The sequence below is a fragment of the Triticum aestivum genome, chromosome 4D (assembly GCF_018294505.1).
Source record: "Triticum aestivum cultivar Chinese Spring chromosome 4D, IWGSC CS RefSeq v2.1, whole genome shotgun sequence".
Classification (NCBI taxonomy): Eukaryota; Viridiplantae; Streptophyta; class Magnoliopsida; order Poales; family Poaceae; genus Triticum; species Triticum aestivum.
The window spans coordinates 468,979,252-469,003,614 of NC_057805.1; the positions used below are offsets into that span (position 1 = coordinate 468,979,252).

General features: G+C 49.2%; 1 protein-coding gene across 1 annotated transcript; it reads left to right on the forward strand.

Annotated features, from left to right (window-relative positions):
* The first annotated feature begins 7,113 nt into the window (after positions 1 to 7,113).
* LOC123100361 (BTB/POZ and MATH domain-containing protein 2-like) lies at positions 7,114 to 8,178 on the forward strand. Its single transcript, XM_044522295.1, has one exon. The coding sequence runs from the start codon at positions 7,114 to 7,116 to the stop codon at positions 8,176 to 8,178; it is 1,065 nt and encodes a 354-aa protein (XP_044378230.1).
* Positions 8,179 to 24,363: the final 16,185 nt, after the last annotated feature.

Consider the following 24,363-nt stretch of genomic DNA (forward strand, 5'->3'; position numbering starts at 1 on the left):
GACACTATGTTTGTCTATGTATTCACACATGTACTATGTTTCCGGTTAATACAATTCTAGCATGAATAATAAAGATTTATCATGATATGAGGAAATAAATAATAACTTTATTATTGCCTCTAGGGCATATTTCCTTCACACACGCGCCCGGAGCACCGCCGAATCTCGTTGAGAACGTCGCCCACGGATCGAGGGGAGCCACAAGGAGAAGCCCCGCCGCCGCCGTCGGCCGCACGGGCTTCGCCCGACGACGTCTTCCGGCGGCGGCGCGGTGGATTTGATCTGGCGGCGGCTCGCTAGGGTTTGGATGAGTCGCCCCGAGCCGCCTCGAGCGTGGACGAAGCTGGCCACAGTTGGAAAGGCTAGCCAAATACCCTAAAAAGATAAAAGACTAGACAAAAGGCACAGACCATTGCGGGGAAAACTTGGGTAGTACGGTACTTGGCGCCGTCGCCATGTCCACCTCTTTGCTGGAATTTTATCTATTTATGGGCCAACCCAATAACTATTTCAGAAATTCCTAAATAAATCCTAGAGGCCCACTTAGCCCATTTGTGCAAGGCAAGGGATACTACTAAAGTTTAGTCCCACACTGCTAGTTTAGTGGGAGTTGGACCTCCTTATAAGGGAGGTTCTTTCCCCACTTGTATGAGCATGAGAACAAGAGGGACATCCACGCGCGCTCCTCCTCCACCGCCCGCCTCGCCATGCAACGCCTCGTCACGACGCGCCGCGGGTTGCGGGAATGAGCCGAGCCGATGTCTAAATTTTTGCCACGCACGACGGGTATACGAAAGGTCACGCGGGAGCTGAAACATTTTCTATAGTGGACACTGAATCCGAACGGCTCGCCTCTTCGGCTGAAGTCTGTTCGCTTCGTCTCCCTTTGTTGCTTCACCTCCCGTCGCAGCCTGTTCGCCTCCTTCTCTTTTGCCTATATAAGAGAGGTCGCTCCACTCCAGAGAGACGCACTAGAAGATCCTCTTCCTCTCACCGCAAAGTTCCTGAGCACTGCGCTGCTGCTACGATCTTCCCCATCCCGACTTGCGGCGCACACCGCAGGTCCGGACAGTAGGCCTCCGAAACTGCACCTTTTGAGTCCATTACGGGAGAAGGGTGATAAGGTTTTTGGGGAGCGCTCAGCGCGACTACTGACTTCTTCGTCACGGACGCCCCGAACTCCGACGACTACTTCCCCGACGACGAATTCTTCCCCAACGTCGACAACCTCCTCGACGACATGGCTGGCAAGGACACCGACCCCAAGACAGGTGCATCTGCTCCCGTTCCGTACGTTCTCATACTCTTCCTGTTAGAGGTTCTGTCACAACTTCTTGCTCTAGTGTCTGTTCTAGATGTGTTCGGTTCTAGTTCATATATGCATATGCTATTTACCTTCTCTCTGTCAAATTACATGACTTGTTTTATCTCTGCTATATTAGTCATTCTTTATCTAATATTTCTATTAATAAAATCATTCGGTAAATTGTTCATATTTCCAACAATCCAAAAACCTTATTATAGGCAATTTACCCCGAGTGGTTTTGCTACTTCCATGAAACCTCCTATGTTTGAGGGTATCCACTATAAGAGGTGGCGCGTGAGAGCAGTCTTATGGTTTCAAACCATGAGTTGCTATGACACCACTCTTGGCAAACCTGAAGGAGAGCTTGATGCTCAACAGGCACAAGCTTTTCAGAAAATGGATACTCTGTTTAAGGCTGCTCTCTTGAGTGTTCTTGGTGAGAACATAGTTGATGCTTATGCGTCAATTGATAATGGAAAAGATATGTGGGATGCACTCGAGGCCAAGTTTGGGGTCTCCGATGCTGGCACTGAGCTGTACATCTTGGAGCAATTCTATGATTACAGGATGACTGAAGAGCGCTCCGTGGTTGAGCAAGCTCATGAGATACAGTCATTTGCTAGAGAACTTGAGCACTTCAGTTGTATGCTACCGGACAAGTTTGTTGCCGGAGGTATCATCACTAAGCTTCCTCCTTCGTGGAGGAACTTTGCTACCTTACTGAAGCATAAGAGACAGGAGTTTTCCGTCCCGGATCTCATTGGCACTCTTGATGTGGAAGAAAAGGCGAGAGCAAAGTACACACGTGCTCGAGGTATTGAGGGAGGATCTAGTGCCAATCTGGTACAGAAGAAGAACTTCCAGCCCCACAAGTTCAAGAACAAGGGCAAGTTTGATGGTAAAGCAAAGTTTGATGGGAAGAACAAGGCTGTGCAACACACGAACTTCAAGAAGAAGAATGACAAGAAGAAAGGTGTTTGTCATGTGTGTGGGGATCCTGATCATTGGGCTCCTAGTTGCCCTAATCGCTATGACAAGCGTCATCCTGGGAAAGGCGGCAAGACCGCTAATGTTGTCATTGGAGACACTGACATGAAGGATGCTGGGTATGGTATATTTCCCACTATTCTTTCAGTATGTCATTCTCCTGATTGGTTGATTGACACGGGTGCTAATGTGCATGTATGCGGTGATATTTCCATGTTTTCGTCTTATCAGACCGCAGGGACTTCAACCGTGCTGATGGGCAACGGTTCAAGTGCTTCTGTTCGTGGTGTTGGCACGGTCGATCTGAAGTTTACTTCGGGGAAGATCGTGCGGCTGAAGAACGTGCATTATGTCCCCTCCGTCAATAAAAATCTTGTTAGCGGATCTCTTCTGTGTAGAGATGGCTACAAGCTTGTCTTTGAGTCGAATAAATTTGTAATATCCAAGTATGGAACCTTTGTTGGTAAAGGCTATGAGTCAGGAGGCCTGTTTCGTTTATCCTTATCAGACGTTTGCAATAAAGTTGTTAATCATATTTGCAACAATAGTGAATCAAATGTGTGGCATTCACGTCTTTGTCATGTTAACTTTGGTTGCATGTCGCGACTAGCGAAGTTGAACTTAATCCCTAGTTTCACCACTGTCAAGGGATCCAAGTGTCAAGTGTGTGTGCAAGCTAAGCAACCTCGTAAGTCTCATGTGACTGCGGAAACGAGAAATCTTGCACCACTAGAACTCATACATTCAGATCTATGTGAAATGAATGGTGTTTTGACAAAAGGTGGAAAGAAATATTTCATGACGTTAATTGATGACTCCACTAGATACTGCCGTGTGTATCTTCTGAAATCTAAGGATGAGGCTTTGAACTTTTTCAAGATCTATAAAGCTGAAGTGGAAAACCAACTTGATCGGAAAATCAAGAGGCTTAGGTCCGACCGTGGTGGAGAGTATTTTTCCAATGAATTTGATGCTTTTTGTGCGGAACATGGTATAATCCATGAGAGGACGCCTCCCTATTCACCTCAGTCAAATGGGGTGGCCGAAAGAAAGAACCGTACTCTAACTAGATTTGGTTAACGCCATGTTAGACACATCGGGTCTCTCTAAGGCATGGTGGGGGGAGGCGATATTGACTGCATGTCATGTCCTAAACCGAGTTCCCACAAAGAATAAAGAGATAAATCCATTCGAGGAATGGGAGAAGAAAAGATTAAAACTCTCTTATCTACGAACCTGGGGTTGTTTGGCGAAAGTCAATGTGCCAATTCCAAAGAAGCGCAAGCTTGGACCAAAGACCGTGGATTGTGTTTTCCTGGGATATGCTTTTCATAGCATTGGTTATAGATTCTTGGTTGTAAAATCTGAGGTACCTGACATGCATGTCGGTACGATCATGGAGTCGAATGATGCGACTTTCTTTGAAGATATCTTTCCCATGAAGGATATGGCTACCTCATCTAATCAGGAGATGCCTAGTTCATCGAATCAGAAACCAGTTACAATTACTGAACCTGCCATTTCGATGGAACACTTTGAAAATCCTGTGGAGGAGAACAATGAAGTTCCTACTAGGAGCAAGAGACAGAGGACTGCAAAGTCCTTTGGTAATGATTTTCTTGTGTATCTCATAGATGATACTCCCAGTTCTATTTCAGAGGCCTATGCATCTGAAGATGCTGACTACTGGAAGGAAGCGGTTCGTAGCGAGATGGATTCCATCTTGGCGAATGAAACTTGGGAGATAACTGATCGTCCTTATGGGTGCAAACCTATAGGATGCAAATGGGTATTCAAGAAGAAGCTTAGGCCTGATGGTACTATTGAAAAGTACAAGGCTCGGCTCGTGGCTAAGGGTTATACCCAAAAGGAAGGTGAAGACTTCTTTGATACTTACTCACCTGTGGCTCGACTGACCACTATTCGAGTTCTACTTTCACTAGCTGCCTCACATGGTCTTCTCGTTCATCAAATGGATGTTAAGACTGCTTTCCTAAATGGAGAGTTGGACGAGGAAATTTATATGGAACAACCAGATGGGTTTGTACTAGATGGTCAGGAAGGAAAAGTGTGCAAGTTGCTGAAGTCTTTGTATGGACTCAAGCAAGCACCCAAACAGTGGCATGAGAAGTTTGAAAGAACTTTAACAGCTGCAGGCTTTGTTGTAAACGAAGCTGACAAATGTGTGTACTATCGCCATGGTGGGGGCGAGGGAGTTATCCTTTGCTTGTATGTTGATGACATACTGATTTTCGGAACAAATCTGAATGTTATTAAGGAGGTCAAGGATTTCCTATCTCGCTGTTTTGAGATGAAGGATTTAGGAGTGGCTGATGTCATTCTGAACATCAAGTTGTTGAGAGACGATGATGGTGGGATTACATTGCTTCAATCTCACTATGTGGAAAAGATCTTGAGTCGCTTTGGCTATAGTGACTGCAAGCCCTCTCCAACACCATATGATGCTAGCGTGCTGCTTCGAAAGAATCGAAGAATTGCTAGAGATCAATTGAAGTATTCTCAGATTATTGGCTCGCTTATGTACTTAGCCAGTGCTACAAGACCTGACATCTCTTTTGCTGTTAGCAAACTGAGTCGGTTTGTCTCAAAACCAGGAGATGTGCATTGGAAAGCTCTAGAGAGAGTTTTGCGTTATTTGAAAGGCACTGCGAATTATGGAATTCACTACACTGGGCACCCAAAGGTGCTTGAAGGGTATAGTGACTCAAACTGGATCTCAGATGCTGATGAGATAAAGGCCACGAGCGGATATGTATTCACTCATGGAGGTGGCGCTGTTTCTTGGAAGTCTTGCAAGCAGACCATCTTAACGAGGTCAACAATGGAAGCAGAACTCACAGCACTAGATACAGCTACGGTCGAAGCAGATTGGCTTCGCCGGCTCTTGAATGACTTGCCGGTTGTTGAGAAACCTGTACCGGGTATCCTTATGAACTGCGACAATCAAACTGTGATCACGAAAGTGAGCAGCTCAAAGGATAACATGAAGTCATCAAGACACGTTCAGAGAAGGTTAAAGTCTGTCAGGAAAATGAGAAACTCCGGAGTTATTGCATTGGATTATATCCAAACGTCTAAAAATCTGGCAGATCCTTTTACTAAGGGTCTATCACGTAATGTGATAGATAATGCATCGAGGGAGATGGGTATGAGACCCACAATATGAGTTGTTCACAGTGGTAACCTATTCTTTGTGATCGGAGATCCCGTGAATTAGATGTGGAAGACAAGCTGTTGGTCAACTGAGAGGAGAGTATCCTTACTATTAACAATACCACTCCATGAAGATGCAATACTCTCCTAAACTGCATGGCAGGTTGATGTATATCTTAATGTGTTCTAAGTGGCTCATTTAAGCAGAGATGTTGTCCTGCAGAACATCTTTTGAAGAACACACCTATATGAGTCTGATTGTCAAACGTCGCAATCTATGAGAGTAGGGTTCTCTCTAGTAAACTCATGAAAGGTCTCGGAGTATGACGCATAAGCTCCACCCGCGGGGAAGACCCACGGTAGCCACGTATCGGTCAAGGCTTTATGTGAAGCTAGATTCGCAGAAAACTTGCAGTTCAAGGCCCAGTCCACTGTTCAAGTTGCTTACTAGTGTAGCATAGAGTTCTAGGTGGAAGTTCAACTTAACAGTCTCCACTGCAGTACCGGTATATAAAACAGTGTTTTGGAACTAAAGGCAAATTCTATGTGCCTCTAGGATCTGGTGGGGGGTTGCTGGAATTTTATCTATTTATGGGCCAACCCAATAACTATTTCAGAAATTCCTAAATAAATCCTAGAGGCCCACTCAGCCCATTCGTGCAAGGCAAGAGGTGGAACTAAAGTTTAGTCCCACACTGCTAGTTTAGTGGGAGTTGGACCTCCTTATGAGGGAGGTTCTTTCCCCACTTGTATGAGCATGAGAACAAGAGGGACATCCACGCGCGCTCCTCCTCCGCTGCCCGCCTCGCCACGCACGCCTCGTCACGACGCCCCATGGGTTGCGGGCATGAGCCGAGCTGATGTCTAAATTTTTGCCACGCACGATGGGTATATGAAAGGTTACGCGGGAGCTGAAACATTTTTCTGTAGTGGACACTGAATCCGAACGGCTCGCCTCTTCGGCTGAAGTCTGTTTGCTTCGTCTCCCTTTGTTGCTTCACCTCCCGTCGCAGCCTATTCGCCTCCTTCTCCTGTGCCTATATAAGAGAGGTCGCTCCTCTCCAGAGAGACACACCAGAAGATCCTCTTCCTCTCGCCGCAAAGTTCCTGAGCACTGCGCTGCCGCTACGATCTTCCCCATCCCGACTTGCGGTGTCCACTGCAGATTGGGACAGTAGGCCTCCGAAACCGCACATTTTGAGTCCTGTACGGGAGAAGGGTGATAAGGTTTTTGGGGAGCGCTCAGCGCGACTACTGACTTCTTCGTCACGGACGCCCCGGACTCCGACGACTACTTCCCCGACGACGAATTCTTCCCCGACGTCGACAACCTCCTCGACGACATGGCTGGCGAGGACACTGACCCCAAGACCGGTGCATCTGCTCCCGTTCCGTACGTTCTCATACTCTTCCTGTTAGAGGTTCTGTCACAACTTCTTGCTCTAGTGTCTGTTCTAGATGTGTTCGGTTCTAGTTCATATATGCAGATGCTATTTACCTTCTCTCTGTCAAATTATATGACTTGTTTTATCTCTGCTATATTAGTCATGCTTTATCTAATATTTCTATTTATAAAATCATTCGGTAAATTTTTCATATTTCCAACACTCTTTTCCATCTTCTAAGATTGGCGGCGGCGCTGCCCGATGGCGTCGACCATCGTCGCGCAGGCCGTGTCCGGGTCGCACGTCCTCACGGTTGACGGCTACTCCCGCACCAAGGGGCTCGACACCGGCAAGTTCATCAAGTCTGGAACGTTCGACGTCGGCGGCCATCGCAGGTGTATCCTGTACTACCCCGACGGTAGAAGCTCAGATGACGCCGATTTCATATCCATTAATCTACGTCTCGATCACACCGATGCCGACGAGGTCAAGGCACAGTTCAAGATTAGTTTGGTCGATCAGCACGGGGAATCAAGGACATCATACAGCAACGAAAGCCAGGTATGCGCCTTTAGAGTAACAGAAGGACCATGGGGCTTCGGCGTAATCAAACGCAAGGACTTGGAGGGGTCTGTGTACTTGAGGGATGATGTCTTGAGCATCAGGTGCGATGTAACGGTGTCAAAGGAGATCATCACCGAGCTCACCGCTCCGGCGGTCCTGGTGCCACCGTCAGACATGCACCACCATCTCGCCCGGCTCCTCTCCGCCGGCGAGGGCTCGGACGTCACCTTCGAGGTCGGCGGCGAGACGTTTCCCGCGCACAGGTACAAGCTCGCCGCCCGGTCCTCCGTCTTCAGGGCGGAGCTCCTTGGACCGATGAAGGAAAAGACCGCAACTCGCATACAAATCAACAACATGGATGCCAAAGTGTTCAGAGCCTTGCTCCACTTCATCTACACCGACTCATTTCCAGAGATGGACGAGGGTGACGCGACGGTGATGGCTCAGCATCAGCTCGTGGCGGCGGACAGGTATGACATGGAGCGACTCAAGCTGATCTACGAGGAGAGGCACTGCAGCCGCCTCTGCAGAAGCATGGTGGCGACAACGTTGGGATTGGCCGAGCAGCATGGTTGTGGTGCGCTCAAGAAGGCTTGTTTCGGGTTCCTCACTTCTCCGGGGAACCTGAAGGCGGTCATGGCGAGCGAGGGCTTTCAGCATCTGAGGAGCAGCTGCCCCTCTGTTCTCGAGGAGTTTGTTGGCGTCCTGGAAACGGGGGTCCCCAAACTTGCCTGCCTGCGGCCCACGGCATGGCTGAGCTAGCAGGCCGTACGGCCCATCTTCATCGACAAGGCATTCAAGACCCTCGCGAGGGGCCAAGCCTCGCGAGGTGGACGACGCAAGACCTCCTCAGGAGTGGCCAAGCCAGGCAGGCTCACGAGGAGCAGAGATATCAAGGCAGGGCAAACCTCACGAGGCTCTCCTGACGTGAGCCATGATGATCGACACCAGGCGGGCGCCAGCGCGCGCAACGTCCTTATTTCCTCTTTGGTGCTAAGGAGGCCAGCGCAGGCGAGGAGTACCGAGGCATCAGGCAAAGGTTGCTATATTGGTGCAACGAGACCAAGACTAGGAGGACGGCAAGACGGAGGTCATCGTGGAGCCCAAGACGCCGTCACCACTAGAGCTTTTCGCAGGCGAATACCACTTTTGTCAGGATAGCTTGTACTAGTTGTCCCCCTTCAAACTTGCCCACCGTTGTTGGCTCCCTTCCCGCTCATTATTTGGGAAGAGGACCAGGGCCTCTATAAATAGGTCTAGCCACCACAGTAGTAGGGGTACTCGAACAAATCGAAAGCCAACACTAGCACAAGAACACCTCAACCTCAGGAGGCTGTTCTTTCCCTTGTACTGTTCTTCATCAGCCCAAGAGGCAATCCACCACCACCACACTGGAGTAGGGTATTACACCACAACGGTGGCCCGAACCAGTATAAATCCCGTGTCTTTCTGTGCTGCGAGTTCGTCGAGTTCGTCCGCGAGATCTTAGCGAGCTAGGACGTAGATCGGTAGGAGGGAAAGACTTCACGCGCACCCCAGTGTTCAAACCTTAAGGGTTTGCCGGAACCCTACATCCGACATTTGGCGTGCCAGGTAGGGGTGCCACTACAAAAAAAAGACACATCCGTGACATTTTGGGCCGAACGAATTTTTTTCCTGTCATACAGATGACACTTCTATGACGATAATTGTGACAAAACCCGGTATCATCATAGATGTGGTGGGCTCCTACTTCTATGACAAAAAATCATGACAGAAAATGGGCTTTTCGTCCTGGGCGGGCCGGAGACGCAGCTGCATGACATTCTTTGGGCCGTCCATGACGGGAAAAACCATGGTAGAAGCGAGGGCGAGGAAAATTTCGGGGAGTTCCCGGTAACGGTGGGAGGTCGGGGGCCGAGCGATGCACGTTTCTCTCGTACACGTACGCGCGTGTGTGCGAGGCGTTGGCTCTATCTGAACCCGAGCGATTGCACTGCAGGCTACGCGTTACTGAACCCGAGCGATCGATCGATGGCTGTTAACTGAACCCGATCGAGCTATTCCTTCGCTACTGCTGCTAACTGAAGCCGATCGATGCTGCCTCTGGGATGAACAGTGAGCGTTGCGGGGGGTTTGGAGGAACAGTGAGCGGTGGCGTTGCCTCTGGATGAACAGGACCCCGTGGTGTGGTGGAGGGCTGGATGAACAGTAGACGGTGGAGGGGTGCCCATGGAGGGGTGGTTGAACAGGACCCCGTGGTGTGGAGGGCTGGATGAACAGTAGACGGTGGAGGGGTGCCCGTGGAGGGGTGGTTGAACAGGACCCCGTGGTGTGGAGGGCTGGATGAACAGTAGACAGTGGAGGGGTGCCCGTGGAGGGGTGGTTGAACAGTAGTCGGTGGAGTAGCGCGCGGTGGAGGCTGGATGAACAGGAGCCCGTGGAGGCTGGAGGAGGTCGACGGTGGAGATGAACAGTATCCCGTGGAGTCCCGTTTTGCGGTACGCCACACCCCTCTCGATGAACAGGACCCCCGTTTCGACCGTAGCGCTCCAACACAAGTCTGTTTCCTCCATTTTGCGGTACGCCACACCCCTCCCGATCAACAGGACCCTAGTTTCGACCGTAGGAGGTCCGTTTCGTCCATTTTGCGGTACGCCACACCCTTCCCGATCAACAGGACCCCCGTTTCGACCGTAGGAGGTCCGTTTCCTCCGTTTTGTGGTACGCCAGACCCCTCCCGATCAAAAGGACCCTGTTCCAAACGTAGGAGGTCTGTTTCCTCTGTTGTGCGATATGCCAGGCCTCGTTTCCATCGCCTGTTCCGTCCAAGCCCTCCCGATGAACACGACCACGCATTCCGTTCCGACCCAGCCGGTTGGCTCCCACGTGTTCCGTTGCCTCCCGATGAACACGACGGATTCCGTTGCCTCCTGATGAACACGACGCATTCCGTTGCCTCCCCATGAACACGACGCATTCCGTTGCCTCCCCATGAACATGACGACGACGCTGTTTCTCCGTTCCGACCCAGCCATGTACACGAGCCCTGGCCGTACGTATGCGCGAGTAGGCGTTCGAGACCCCCCCCCGTATGTACACATACGTGGCCATATTTTCTTTCTTGCACCCTGGCCGCTGTACGTACGTGTACATGCTACGTGCGCGCCTCTACTACGACACGTACGCACCTCTACTACGACACGTGCGCGCCTCTACATCCACCAGTATATATGTACGTACATGTTCGCGACCAGAATGACAACGCTACATACGCTTCGACCAGGTGGGTCCCGACTGTCAGGCACTTCCTTGCGTGCGAAGATGTAGCTGGTGGGTCCCAGCAGTCAGGGGGGCGAATCATTTTGTTTTTTGTTTTGCCCGGACGAACTTCCTTGCGTGCGAAGGTGTAGCTGGTGGGTCCCAGCAGTCAAGGGGGAAATGTTTTTTTCGCGAAATACGGTGGCCCGTCCGGCGGGTCCCCGCTGTCAGGTGGAGGAATAATTATTTTGCGCGTAATAAGGAGGCACTTCCTTGCTGCGGCCGTGGACCCAGCTGTCAGCGTCTCCACGCACAGTACTGTTCCGATGGAAGTCGGTCATTGACCACATTGACCACGCCGCGCCGAGAGCACCATGGCGGTGGACGACGGCGAGGCCTAGGAAGGGGACGACACGGAGGCAGGGAAGACTCGGCAGTTGTTTCCCACGCGGAGGGGAGTACGACTGTACGAGGGTTTACTGGTTCGTCTGCCGTCGCCGGAGAATAACAGCAGGTGTGGGTGAGTAGAGGGATGGCTAGGCCAGCGATGGGAGTATGGTGGGGCGGTGAGGCCTGCGCGGCAGCACAGCCGGCCGCGGGGAGGAGGGAGCAGGCAGTCCCGCCAGCACTTGTTTGAGCGGCTGGAGCAGGAAGAGCAGAGATTGAAGAAGCACGACGGCCGTTCGATGGACATCCAACAGTCAGTGCTTGTGCGTCAACCTTTTTTTAGGAAAGCCTCAAATATGTGGAAAACAGCATACAACCCATCTGCCATTATTTCTAATAATTTACAGCCCATTTGCTAATTCTTGAGGATTTTTTGGAGCCCATATTCTTTTTGTTAGCATTACAGCCCATATTGTGGCCACGGTTAAAAACTTATATGAAATTTTGCATATTTCGGTGCGGTCCGAACTGTTTTTAATCCTGAAATTTCTACTCACATTCAAACTGATTTTAAAAATAAATGTATATCAATATAAAATCCAACAAATTCTCCACGCATAAAAATTAATGTAATTTAAAATCTTGAAATGAAAAAAAAGTTATTTGAAACTATTTGCCGGTTTGATGTGTTTTAAAAATGCACATCCCACTTCTCATTACTGATGGGCCATTTTCTCGGCCAGCCGAATGAAAGCTCTCCTCGTCTTGAAAGATTTGCAGCCCAATAGGCCTGACAAAGCAACTTACTTGGCAAATCACAAAAAACTGAGTTGTGGCCGTGGACCCAGCTGTCAGCCTCTCCACGTACAGTACACTTCCGATGGAAGTCATTCCTTGACCATGTTGACCATGCCGCGTGGAGAGCACCACGGCGGTGGACAACGGCGAGGCCTAGGAAGGGGACGACGCGGAGCCGGGGAAGACGCGGCAGTGGAAGCCCGCGCGGAGAGTAGTACGAGGGTTCACTGGTTCGGCTGCGGTGTTAGGCTGTCGTCGCCGCAGGGCCTGGCCAGCGGTGGGAATAGTAGGGGGCGGTGAGTCCTCTGCGGCAGCACAGCCGGCCACGGGAGGCAGGAGCATGCGGCACGACCGGCGCTGCTTTGGGCGGCTGGAGCAAGAAGACCAGAGGTTGAAGAAGCACTACGGCCGTTGGATGGACATCGTACGGTCACTGGAGCTAGAATCGTTCATATTGACTAAGTTGACAAAGCCCTTCATCCCCGTCAACTTAGTAGGCCCACGAGTCAGCCTCCCACCAAGGTGGGTCCCAGCTAGCCGGGGGAGTATTCATTTTTTGTGCGTAGTAAGGAGGCACTTCCGGTGGGTCCGAGCTGATAGTGGGGGGAACGTTTTTTTGTGAAATACGGTGGCCCGTCCGGTGGGTCCCAGCAGTCAGGGGGAACGATTTTTTTCGCAAAATACTGGTGGCCCGTCCGGTGGGTCCCCGCTGTCATGTGGAGGAATAATTATTTTCCGCGTAATAAGGAGGCACTTCCTTGCGGTTGCCGTGGACCCAGCTGTCAGCCTCTCCACGTATAGTCCACGTCCGATGGAAGTCGTTCCTTGACCACGTTGACCACGCCGCGCCGAGAGCACCAGGGCGGTGGACGACGGCGAGGCCTAGGAAGGGGACGACGCGGAGCCGGGGAAGACGCGGCAGTGGATGCACAAGCGGAGAGGAGCACGAGGGTTCACTGGTTCGGCTGCGCTGCCGTCGCCGCAGAATAACAGGGGGTGTGGGTGAGTGGAGGGATGGCCTGGCCAGCGGTGGGAGTAGTAAGGGGCGGTGAGGCCTTCACGGCAGCACAGCCGGCCACGGGAGGCAGGAGCAGGCGGCACGACCGGCGCTGCTTTGGGCGGCTGGAGCAAGAAGACCAGAGGTTGAAGAAGCACGACGACCGTTGGATGGACATCGTACGGTCACTGTAGCTAGAATCGTTTATATTGACTAAGTTGACAAAGCCCTTGGCACGTCAACTTAGTAGGCCCACAGGTCAGCTTCCGAAACGGTGCGCCCCAGATGTCAGGGGGAGGAATCATTTTTTGGGCGGGTGAAGCTAGAATATCCGAGATTGAAGAAGAAGCACGGCATCCGTTGGATGGACATCCAACGGCCACTGCTGCTAGAACCGTGTGTTGACTATAAGTTGACAAAGCCTTGCATACGCGTCAACTCTGTTTTTTTAGGGGACGCATCAACTTAGTAAGGCCAGAAGTGTGTGGCAGAGAACTTTTAGCCCATTTGAGATTTGTAAGAATGTGTAGCCCATTTTTGAATTCTAATGGAATTTACTACAGCCCATTTACAGTTTGTTAAAAGTACAGCCCATTTCAACCAACCGTTCAAAACAGAATTCAATAAAATTTCCCACATTTGGTGGGATCCGAAATATTTTTATCCCGAAATTTCCAGTCAGATTAAATACAATTTCAATATGAATTTATATTATGTAAAAATCCAACGAAACATTGCGCTCGCAACAATTAATGAAATTAAAATTTTCAATATCCAAAAATAATTTTTTATAAAGTAATCACGTGTTTGGTGCATTTTTTTATAGTTACTGCCCAGATTTTATAATTACATCCCATTTATTATTTCTTAAAGCCCATTTTCTTGTTAAGCCTAATGCATCCCTCCTAGGAAAGATTTGCAGCCCAGCGGGGCGGAGAATAACAACTTGACCTTGCCTGGGTATTCCTAAAAAAAGTATAGCTAGGCTAGCCATTTTCAGCTTGACAAAAATTTATATCTGGACTGGATATCTGGCCTGGGCTAGACGGGCCACAGCCCACCCAGTTAATACCTGCAGCGATGTTTTCGTTGTTGTTCAGAGGAGAAAAATTAATATCTGGGCTAAACATCGAAAAACTCTGCAGTGCTCACACCTCAAAAACACAAATACTGCTCGAGCTGCTTGGTCCTAGCTGTCGGCCGCTTCTTGTGCAATTCTCTCGTTTATTGACTACTACATAGGTTGACAATGGTGTGGGACCGTGATGTCAGGAAACCAGAAGGAAGCAAAATAAATTATAGTTATATATATATAATAAGGAGGCACTTGCGTACGTGAGGCTATGGACCTGGTGGGTCCCCATTGTCATCCTCTCCAAGTAAAGTCATCTCCTCGCCCGCGCGCGCTTTGCGCGCGAAACAGTCAGCGCCGCCCGCCCCGCTTCCCGGTGCAGGCGATTGCTCCGCCTTCAAACGACACAAGTGTCGTCTGTCCGTCCATCTGCCGCCCACATTAATGATACGCGGTTGCCGAGGCGGCTACTCCGGCGCCACACGTCCGTCCCTCCGCCCGCCCACCATTGCTATATAAACTGATGCGCCGGCCATAGCCGCAGTCATCCGCATCCGTTCACTTTCTCCTGTCCACACCACTACTGCCCACCATGGCTTCGTCGCGCTCCAGCGCTCTTCGGGACGGGCGGACGACGGACCACAAGGAGATGGCAGCCACTGCTGCCGATCGGCTGGCCAGCAGGCAGCCGGAGGACGACGACGTCCCAATGGAGAACATGGTAGTCGACGATCCGGCGCCAACCCCCTCCTCCGCGCCATCCTCGCCGGTGCGTTGCACCATGACCATCGGCGAGGCCCGTGCCCAATATATGGACAGGGTGAGGCAGATGTGTGAGGAGCAGTTCCGGGAGGCGCAGGCCGATGCCGAATACAACCACCATCTCCTCCAGGAGCACCTGCAGGTGGAGGAGCAGATCGCCGCGAAGCGGGCGGAGCAGGAGGCGTTGCTTGACTCATACCGCTCCGCCCGCAAGGGCCACCTCGAGCGCTGGCGGTACCGCATGCGGGTGGCAGAGGCTGCGGCCGCCTACAAAGAGGCTAGCAAAGAGGGCGATGAAGCGGGCGAGGCGCTGTTTGGCGAGACCGAGGACGAGGCAGAGGACAATGCCGGCTCCGACGAGTCCCCGCTCCGCTGGCGTCGACGAGGCCCTGCTTCGCCGAGGCCCCGCGGAGCCAACAACGAGGCAGAGGACACCGCCGGCTCCGCCGAGGCCCCGCCCCGCCAACAATGAGGCAGAGGACATCGCCGGCTCAGCCGAGGCCCCACCCTACCGGCAACGTGGGGGAGGATTTCCACCGCTCCGCTGAGGCGCCGCCCGCCGGCAACGAGACAGAGGACATCGCCGGCTCCGCCGGGGCCCCGCCCCGCTGCCAACGAGGCCGCGCCACACAGAAAACGAGGAAGAGTAGAACACGGTAGATCGCCGCCGCTCGGGTCCAAGTAAGGCCACCGCTGCTACCCTCCGGTTGAAGCCAAGCTAGGCGCGTTAACCATTGACGGCCGGTTAGCTTCTTGGCGGCGACGTGGAGTCGGAGAGCTGCGCTGGAGAAGAACTCTGCTTCTACTTAACTGCTGGTGCAGTTGGCTGACTGACACGTGGGCCCAACAGGCCACATGTCAGTTATGCAACTGCACCTACAGTTAAGTCACGGAAGCTTCTGTTCGGCTCAGCGGGACACAGGTGGGTAGCTTCGGTTAATTAATTATACCTCCAGCGCACCCCTTTTTAGTTGTAGAATGTATGAAATGTAATGAAATCCGGCATGTTTATATGAAATCCGACCATGTATGAATGAATTTATTTCGATTAGTTTGAATTCCTGTATCACTAGCATTGGATGAACATGCAAAAGAATACGTACTAGCATTATTCCCAGGGTGATCACCTCGTTTGCAGCAGTTTCACATGTACTCCCTCCGGTCCTTTCTAGTTTGCATACAAGTTTTGTCTGCAGTCAAAGTATCTCTACTTTGACCAATCTTATACAAAAAAGTATGCACTTTCACAATGTGCGAAGTAAAAAGGAACAGAAGGAGTACAAAGAGTTTGAGCAGCTTTTTAGCGTTGCTGTACATTGCAATCAAACACACAAGCTTGGCAATTCATAGAGAACATTCAAAAGAATCGATGATTATGCATCTCAGCGGCTCACATGCCAGAGGCAATATTTACTTCACAACTAAAGAATAATGAAAAATTGATCGACGCTGCTGACAGCAAAGGGCGTCCCATTCGAAAATATCAAACGCATGTCTTGCTAAAATCAATGAGCAAAATTTGACAAGGTTGTCCCATTCCAAAATATCAAATGCCTACGATTGTGGAATGGGCAGGGTTTGCCATCAGTTCGGACATTGACATGGCACCTCGTGCTAAATAAACCAGCTGTTCTTTTTGTGCAGTTCCACCAAAATCAACCAAATTCGCACGTAGCGTGTATGATTTCGCCCTTATATGTTGCAACGCATTGAACTTATCGGCACCTCCTTTCTTGTGGTGGAAATGAATGATTCGATGTATTTATGAACATTTTGTGCAGTTCCCATTGAAATCAAGCTGAGCACCCCTGTTTGCACAAATACAAAAAAGTGATTAGTATAAAGCAAACTGTACTATGAATTGACAGTTTCAACAGACACATACATGGTCCATGTAGAGCACACTTTTAGATAAATGGAACTCACCAGAAAGAATCCTAGAACAACATTGTACTCGCGCATCACAGCAAAAAAATGGAGATTTGTCAGTCCTTCTGAGCTGAAGTTAGTTTGGTCTTGTGGGGAGTAATGTAACCATCCTTCAACTGCTCCTTCTGATGAGAAGATAGACAGGGCTTCTTCATCCTGGCATACTAGTCACTTCACGTACTCCATATTCTTCTTCAGAGGAAGATGATCCTGTTGTGCAAAGACAAGAGGACTACTAAATGCTAGCATCCCTGTTTGCTCGAAAAAAAAAGGAAAGGAAATATTTAAAACAGCACAGATGAAGCACTTCTCAAGGACAATACCACTTTTTCATGACAGTATCTAAACAGTAGCACAACACCAATAGAGATGACAAAGCTCAATCATATGGATAAATCAGTGGGCGAGTACCAACCTTTGTCAGGAGGCTTATTGTGTAGAGCATACAGATGAAGCACTTCTCCGGAACCATCTGTTGCTATCTACGGTGGTGGCCATGCTTACTATATACTCCTCGATTAATTTAATGTTTCCAACATCTTCTTGTGCAGTTCCACTAAAAAATATGGTATCTTCAAAGAAGATCCCTGTTTGCACAAGTAGAGATAATTACATATTACATTAAGAGTGGCATCAAATCAGTGGCAAAACAATGGTTCCAGCCATAGCAATAAATTAAGATGCAAAACTATATCATTACTTGTGTCATCACAGTTCCAGTGCTTCATTACGGCACCGGGAGTTGATTTTTGTTTTTCTTCCGCTTGTTCTTCCCCTTCATCACTTGGTTCAATAACAGACAAGCTTCGCCTTCAATGTAAGATTTGGCATGTCAATTAGGGAGCACAAGTATATTACTAAACTTAATTTTCTGATGAAAGTGGCAAAATACAGGCCAGCAGTTGTGAAATATCCTTATCTTACCTCAATGGGATATTACGGTGCACATACAGATTGGAAGTCTTGTCTCCATTTGTGCAGTTCACTAAAATCAAGCAACATTATCGTACAAGTAGCACAACATATGAAAGCACACTGCAGAATCATGTGAAAGAAGGCTAGTACTGACCTCTCATGATGCGGAATTCAAACAACTCACAAGAAGAAGATCTGAACCAAATTCGCCTTAACGGATAGGAAGTAAGATCTCCTCTTGTGCAGTTCCACTAAGATCAAGCAATCAAGCAACATTGTCGGTGTGACATTTTGGTTGAACTGCACAAAACACTCTTAAAACAAAAGTGTTTTGTGCAGTGCAACAAAAGGTCACAATGGCAACGAAGTGAAGTAGATAACCCTGTTTACACAGAGGTGCAAAGGAAACAATTAGTGGTCAATAACGGTGGATGACACAGAAGCCAACAAAAAGAAGCATCTACCTTATCTAAATGGGAAAGAAAGCAAGACAGTAGCATTTCTCAAACGGTGGCATTGATTAATATTAACATAGAGATTATATTAACAATAAAATTCGTTAAACATGTAATTTGCTTTTAATTGTGGCATTGCATCAATTTTCCGGCGGCATTATTAGAGGGTGTTTGTTTATAGGGACATTTTGGTGTAGGGACTAAAAAAACTCCGTGTCAGTCCCATCTAAACCAAACAGGAGGGACAAGTGGGCATTTGGGACTAAAGAGAGAAGACCTCGAGGGAATCTTTTTGGGACTTTTTCCAACAGTTGCCCCTGCCACGCATCGCACCTTGTCTCTATTAGTTCATTACTAGGGGTAACATGGTATTTTAGCATGTCATTTAATAACCTCTAGTCCATGTTTAGTCCCTGTAACCAAGAAGGTAGGGACTAGGGAGTTTTTAACCAAACAGGGCCTTAGATTAACAACAGCTAATGAGTTGCACGGGACAGTGGACGCACCAGCACCATGTGCATCTACCGATGTACTGTGGTCATGCACAATCTGTTGCAACAAAGAACAAACAACCAAGGAGCATATTTGTGTTGGTCCCAGTTTTGTTATCTTTAGACACATTTCCCTATGTGAGCGCAGCAAATCTAGTCCTGCTCAAACTCTACAGCCTTGTCCCTTCCTTTCCTTTTTGAACTAGTACTTTCACCCCTTCCTTTCCTCTTTGAACCACGTCCTAGATTTATGCGATACAACTTTCCCCACTACTTTCCCCCATTCCTTTCCTCTTTGAACCACGTCATAGATTCATGCTATACAACTTTCCCCCTTCATTTCCTCTTTGAACCACGTCCTAGATTCATGCTATATACAACTTTTCCCACTACTTTCCCCCACTCCTTTCCTCTTTGAACCACGTCCTAGATTCATGGTATACATGCAGCTAGAGCAATGCATGTGGAGTAAGTAAATTATACCTTAAGGTTCTTGGGGCGTGGTTCGGTGGGCGACGGGACGGCGGCGAAGAAGAAGGGGTCGGAGGCCCTCCCGCGCCGCCGCTGGGTGGAAAGTGAACAGCTGCGCCGGTAGTCCCTCGCCGACGGCGACATCGTTAAGCCTCCTTCCCTTCCCGGCGGACGGATCCTGCCGGCTCTTTGAGCAGCAGTGAGGGGAGAGAGAGGCCAACGAAGTCTTGTTTAGATCTGGAGAGGGCGAGAGAGTGTGAAGAGAGAAACTACAAGCACTGAGGCTCCAGCGGGAGAGGGCGAGAGAGTGTGAAGAGAGCAACTACAAGCGCTGAGGCTCCAGCGTGTATATATATACTGGAGAGAGAGTGTGAAGCGTGCAAACCCTAGAAAACATTTTGACCAGTCAAAGATTCCACCCGAGACCTCAAGTTTGATGAGCGAACAGGCTAACCAGCTACACAACCCTCCCGTTATGTACAACGAGAGGGAAATAACCTTTTATACATTCCTGCATTCGTGTGACAAGGATGCCGTGTTTTTGTGTGTGTGGGAGTCATTGGGATTTCAATCATAATCGTGTCATGTGGCTTTGGTGGTAAGACTATCCACGGTGGTGCAGAAATAATGCAGCCTTAGTCACCTTACCTCTCTCCACGTAGTATGTTGGGTCCCACCAGTCAGAGGGTGAAACAAACAAATTAATAAGAAAAATTAAAAAGCGCCAGCGGTGTATCTTACCTCACACATCTCGCTACTGCTCGGGAACACTGTCCAATTGATCCCTCTGTTCGCTCACGTACTATTTTAAGTGAATCCTTATTATAACATGCACACAAATTTTGGGCACTTGTATTTGACTTAAGTCAGTGTGCCACCGTATCTCGTATACTTACTACTCCCTCCGTCTAGGTGTAATAACTCACGTTAGAAGGTGCAACGGGACCAAGGTGCGTGCGTGTGTGTGTGTGTGTTTAACAGCATGTGTGTGTTAGAGCGAGCGACAGATCGACCTACTCCTACAGAGAGATGTTGTGTGGTGTAGTACGATTTTAGCCGCGAGAGTCGGTGCATCCTCTTGTTTCCGGGCGTGTCTGGTAGGGACATGTGGACAGCTGCCACGCCCGCTCCTGACCATCCTGGCCCACCCAAAGCCCCTCCATCGCCCGCGCGCGCTTCCCGCCCGAAACGGTCAGCGCCGCTCCAAAGAATCGGTGCCGCATTCATGCCCGGGCAGAGCGGACGCGACCTCTCACTGGCGCAAGAGTGATGGTTGCTTCGTCCGTCCAACTTACTGCTGGGTCTATGTGATTTGACGGCTCATTGGTCTTTATTACTGAGGTGGTAGGACTGCTGGATGTCCCACGCTTTCGGCGAAAGGAGGTACTACTACTAGATTACAATTTTCACCATTCTTACAGCAGAGGCGTGCAAGAGCAGTGAAAACACACAGGCTCAGTGATTACATGGCCCACCTCACACTATCACCGTGCGACACCTAACTCTTTACATAGTACTCCCTCCGTTCCTAAATATTACTAGATGAGTCCCCGCGCGTTGCCGCGGAACAGCGGTATATCTCTCTGCGCAAAATTATCGATTTCATAGAACTAAAAAAACTCTATAACCGCATGACAAATGTGGTAACCAAACTAAATAAACTCCCATCATCATTTAGATCATCCCACGTAAGGAAAAAAGATCAGCCAACTCCTACTGCATAATGGGATTATATTTTTCTTTTTGACATGTTAATGGGACTTAAAAGCTCACTTACATGCATGCTACCGGTGCATGCTTGCATGCAGACATGTTGATGTGATTTAAAATCCACTCACATGCATGTGCCACGGTATTTCTGCATGCTTGCATGTGGCTTAGTGCGGAGCCTCTCAACGTCTAGATGAGACGACTATTATGGACTGATTTACTTCATCTAACGGCTACATCAATTTTGATGATGTGGCTCAAGGAGAGGATAGAGAATTCCTAGTAGTGGGGGCTAGCTATTACTAGTAGATAAGTCTTTGTAGAGATTCCACTACATACGAAACAAAATGAATGAATCTACACTTAAAATGCATCTATATACATCCGCATGTGGTTCATGGTGAAATCTCTACAAAGACTTATATTTAGGAACGGAGGAAGTACTAGTATAGTACGTACTGTAATTTATCAGCGAGATAAATTTGTACAATGCTATGAAGCTTCCAGCTTCTGTTACATGTATCTTCCGTCCAAGGTTGCCCGTTGTAACATTTCATCAAATACAAAGGAGACTAACATGCATGCTATTGCATCTCAATGATTGACATATCATAGCAAATATGTACTCCCTCCGTTCTAAAATAAGTGTCTCAACTTTGTGCAAACTTTAGTACAAAGTTGTACTACTACTAAAGTTGACACTTATTTTGGAACAGAGGCAGCTAAAGAAAAAAACGATCCATGCAGTCCCTAGCCCTTGAACCGTGAACCCTGACCAGGCTTCAATTTGCTGGCAACGTTCGAGCTTCCTAATAAATGAAGTTTGCAACCTTTTGACCATCGGATCATATTGTGCAGTTTCACCAAAATCGAGATGAGCATCCCTGTGGCAAAGAAATTGAAGAAGCGTGATTAGAATAAGATTACTGGGACTAGTTGATGAGACATAAACTCATCACAAATACAGTACGTAGAAGCTAGTAGAGGTATGTGCGTGGCAAAGAAGTAGAGAAATATCCACAGGGAGTGATGTGGGCAGCTGGAGCAGTGGTGCAAGCCGGCTGTAAAGGGAGTTGTACCTGAGGGACGTAGCTCAACCTTGAGGAGGGCGGCGGGAGGCAGCAACTGCCCATGTCACGGCAGTGAGCAAGGGACGAAGGCAACCTCACCGGCTTTGTGAGAGAGAACGGCGGGGACCCCTGATCGGGACATGTCGACAGTGGGTTTTCGCCGTCGGCGACGGCCACCGCATCTACACTAAGCATCCACCCCTTCCCCAAGCGGACGTGATCCGCCGGGATGTTAGAGATGTGGCCACAGTCGTTTTGTGCGAGAGAGTGTGAAGAGAGCAACCCCAGCAAGCAACCGTGTAGGCTGGCCCGTCCTGACTATGTATATAGTGGAGCGGTTTCCTTTTCTCTCCATATGAACCTATCATATTGTGTACGTGCCACTGAAGAAAAAAAACTTTATTTATAAATGACGCGGCACCTACTACTCGTTCTCATATAACCTTGCGCTTGGCATCTCCAAAATATTAACCTTGCGATTGGCTCTTCGCCTCTTCGGGAAGTCGAGCAATAATGGTAGTGCAGTATATATCGTTCTGGCTATATGAGACCGAATGAGTTGCTGCACGTCCACCACGTGGGCGAGGGTCGAGGGGCGAGGGAGAGTGCTACATACGGAGCAAAATGAGTGAATCTACACTCTAAAATACGTCTATATACATCAGTGTTTGGAGTATGTACTAGTAGTTCATATTGAAATCTACTAAAGGACATATATATTCCAAACAATATGATATAATCTCTATAACCGAGGTAGTAGGGACGAGGAGTAAACGGAGGGAGTAGTAAATTTTTCTCCTCGTCCTGCGAGCCACCGCGCGCATGGGCGAGGGAGCGGGCGTAAGGCGGAGCAAGCTTCACCTCATCATGCGAGCCACCGCGCCCGTGGGCGGGGGAGACGGCGTACTAAGCAAGCTTCTCCTTGTTCTGTGAGTTGACGGGACACATCAAAAGTACTCCAGTGTATAGAGCCTTGCCTCTAAGGTAGGCCCCATATGGTTTGCCTCTTTTTTTAACATAACACGTCAAGTCGCAATTTGTTTGTTCACCCGTGGTAGACGATCCTCCCTCCACCAAGTGGACAACCAGTACACGTGCCAAATTACCACGTGGGCTGCCTTTTTCGTACAGAAATGAGCTCCACCGTGTACCCGCGCGGGTGTGGTTGGGAAAGAGACGGGAGTACGTGCGCCGTGCATGCACCTCTTCTCCTCGTGCACGTCCCCCACCTACGTGGGTGTGTGTGAGAGATACAAACCACGTTCGTGAGTGTTTTTGTTTTGGGGTGGGGGGTTGATTTCGTGAATTATTTGTGGGAATATGTGTCGATGACATCTCAAACAAAATTTTGCATGCAATGTGTGTGAAATGGAGGCCTATCCATATCATACATAGAGGGTCGGGCAATCCACGAGAAGAGAGGGAGGAGTCATAGCTATCGATAGAGTCGAAGAGAGGATCAAGTTGGTGGGTGCGAGATCGATGAAGAGAGCCATCAAAATTGTGTGTGTGTGCAAGTCAAAGATATAGGGCGACTGGCCTACCGGAACGTTAGAGGGCACATGTCAAGTTTGTGTGTGGCAGGGAGACATGACTAGAGCGCTCGATGTATCGGTGTGTGGGGGGAGGGGGGTGGGGGAGGGGTAGGCAGAGGCCTAACTATAGAGGTAGAACGACTCGTATATGTGTTGAGAAGGAGAGACCCAGCTATGTCTTGAGGGAGATCGGTCGACATCCATACATAACTGAAGGACGGGAAATATGATGGGACAGAGAGAGAGAGGAGAGAGAGAGAGGGAGTGAGAGGGAGGGAGAGGGCTAGAGTGCTGGATGGGTGATGGAGTTGCTTCTCGAAGATGGTGGGAGAGGCCTACTAGACAAACTGAGGGTGGAACTGCAATGTTATCAATAAGAGTGGGGATGTGTTTCTGTGTGTGCCTGTGCGTGATAGATCTGTCGGGACGCATCCATGGATGATGAAGGGGAACCATGTGTTTGGTAAGCAAACCTAACTAGATCAGTAGATCAATTGTTGTTTGTCGGAGGAAGGGAGAGACACAACTAATGAGGTAGATCGATTGACGTGTGGGTAAAAACGAGTTATAAGGACCTAGCTAGCTATATGTATAGCGAGAGATCGGTCGGTGTACGTCCATTTGTTAGAGGCAAATAAGGCCCAGCGAGACGGATAGACAGAGAGAATGGAGCTAGGAGGTGGTGCGAGAGGCCCAACTACTAGCTAGATAGGGGGAGGAGTGTGCGGTTGTGAGATCGATGAAAAGAGGGGCGAGAGTTTACACGTGTGTCTGGCCGTATGAGAGACACGAGGCAAGGACACATAAAGGAGGAGATTGAAGGTGTGTGTGTATGTTGTAGGCAGGCATCGCTGGAGAGGTTTATCGATCGGTGTGTGTCGGAAAGGAGTTGTGGAGACTCTGGGAGAACGACCTAAAGAGAAAAATCAATGTGCCCGGTGGATAGAATGCCGAGGGAGGGGGAGGGCAAGGAGGGCGTGTGCATGCACGAGAGAAAGTTAGTGGTAGCTACAAAGGTTAGAGGATTGTGTGGGTGTAAGAGACTAACAAAGATCATAATTTGATATGAAAGCGGATTCATATATTTGAATAGGAGATCATAGTGTTTTAAACAT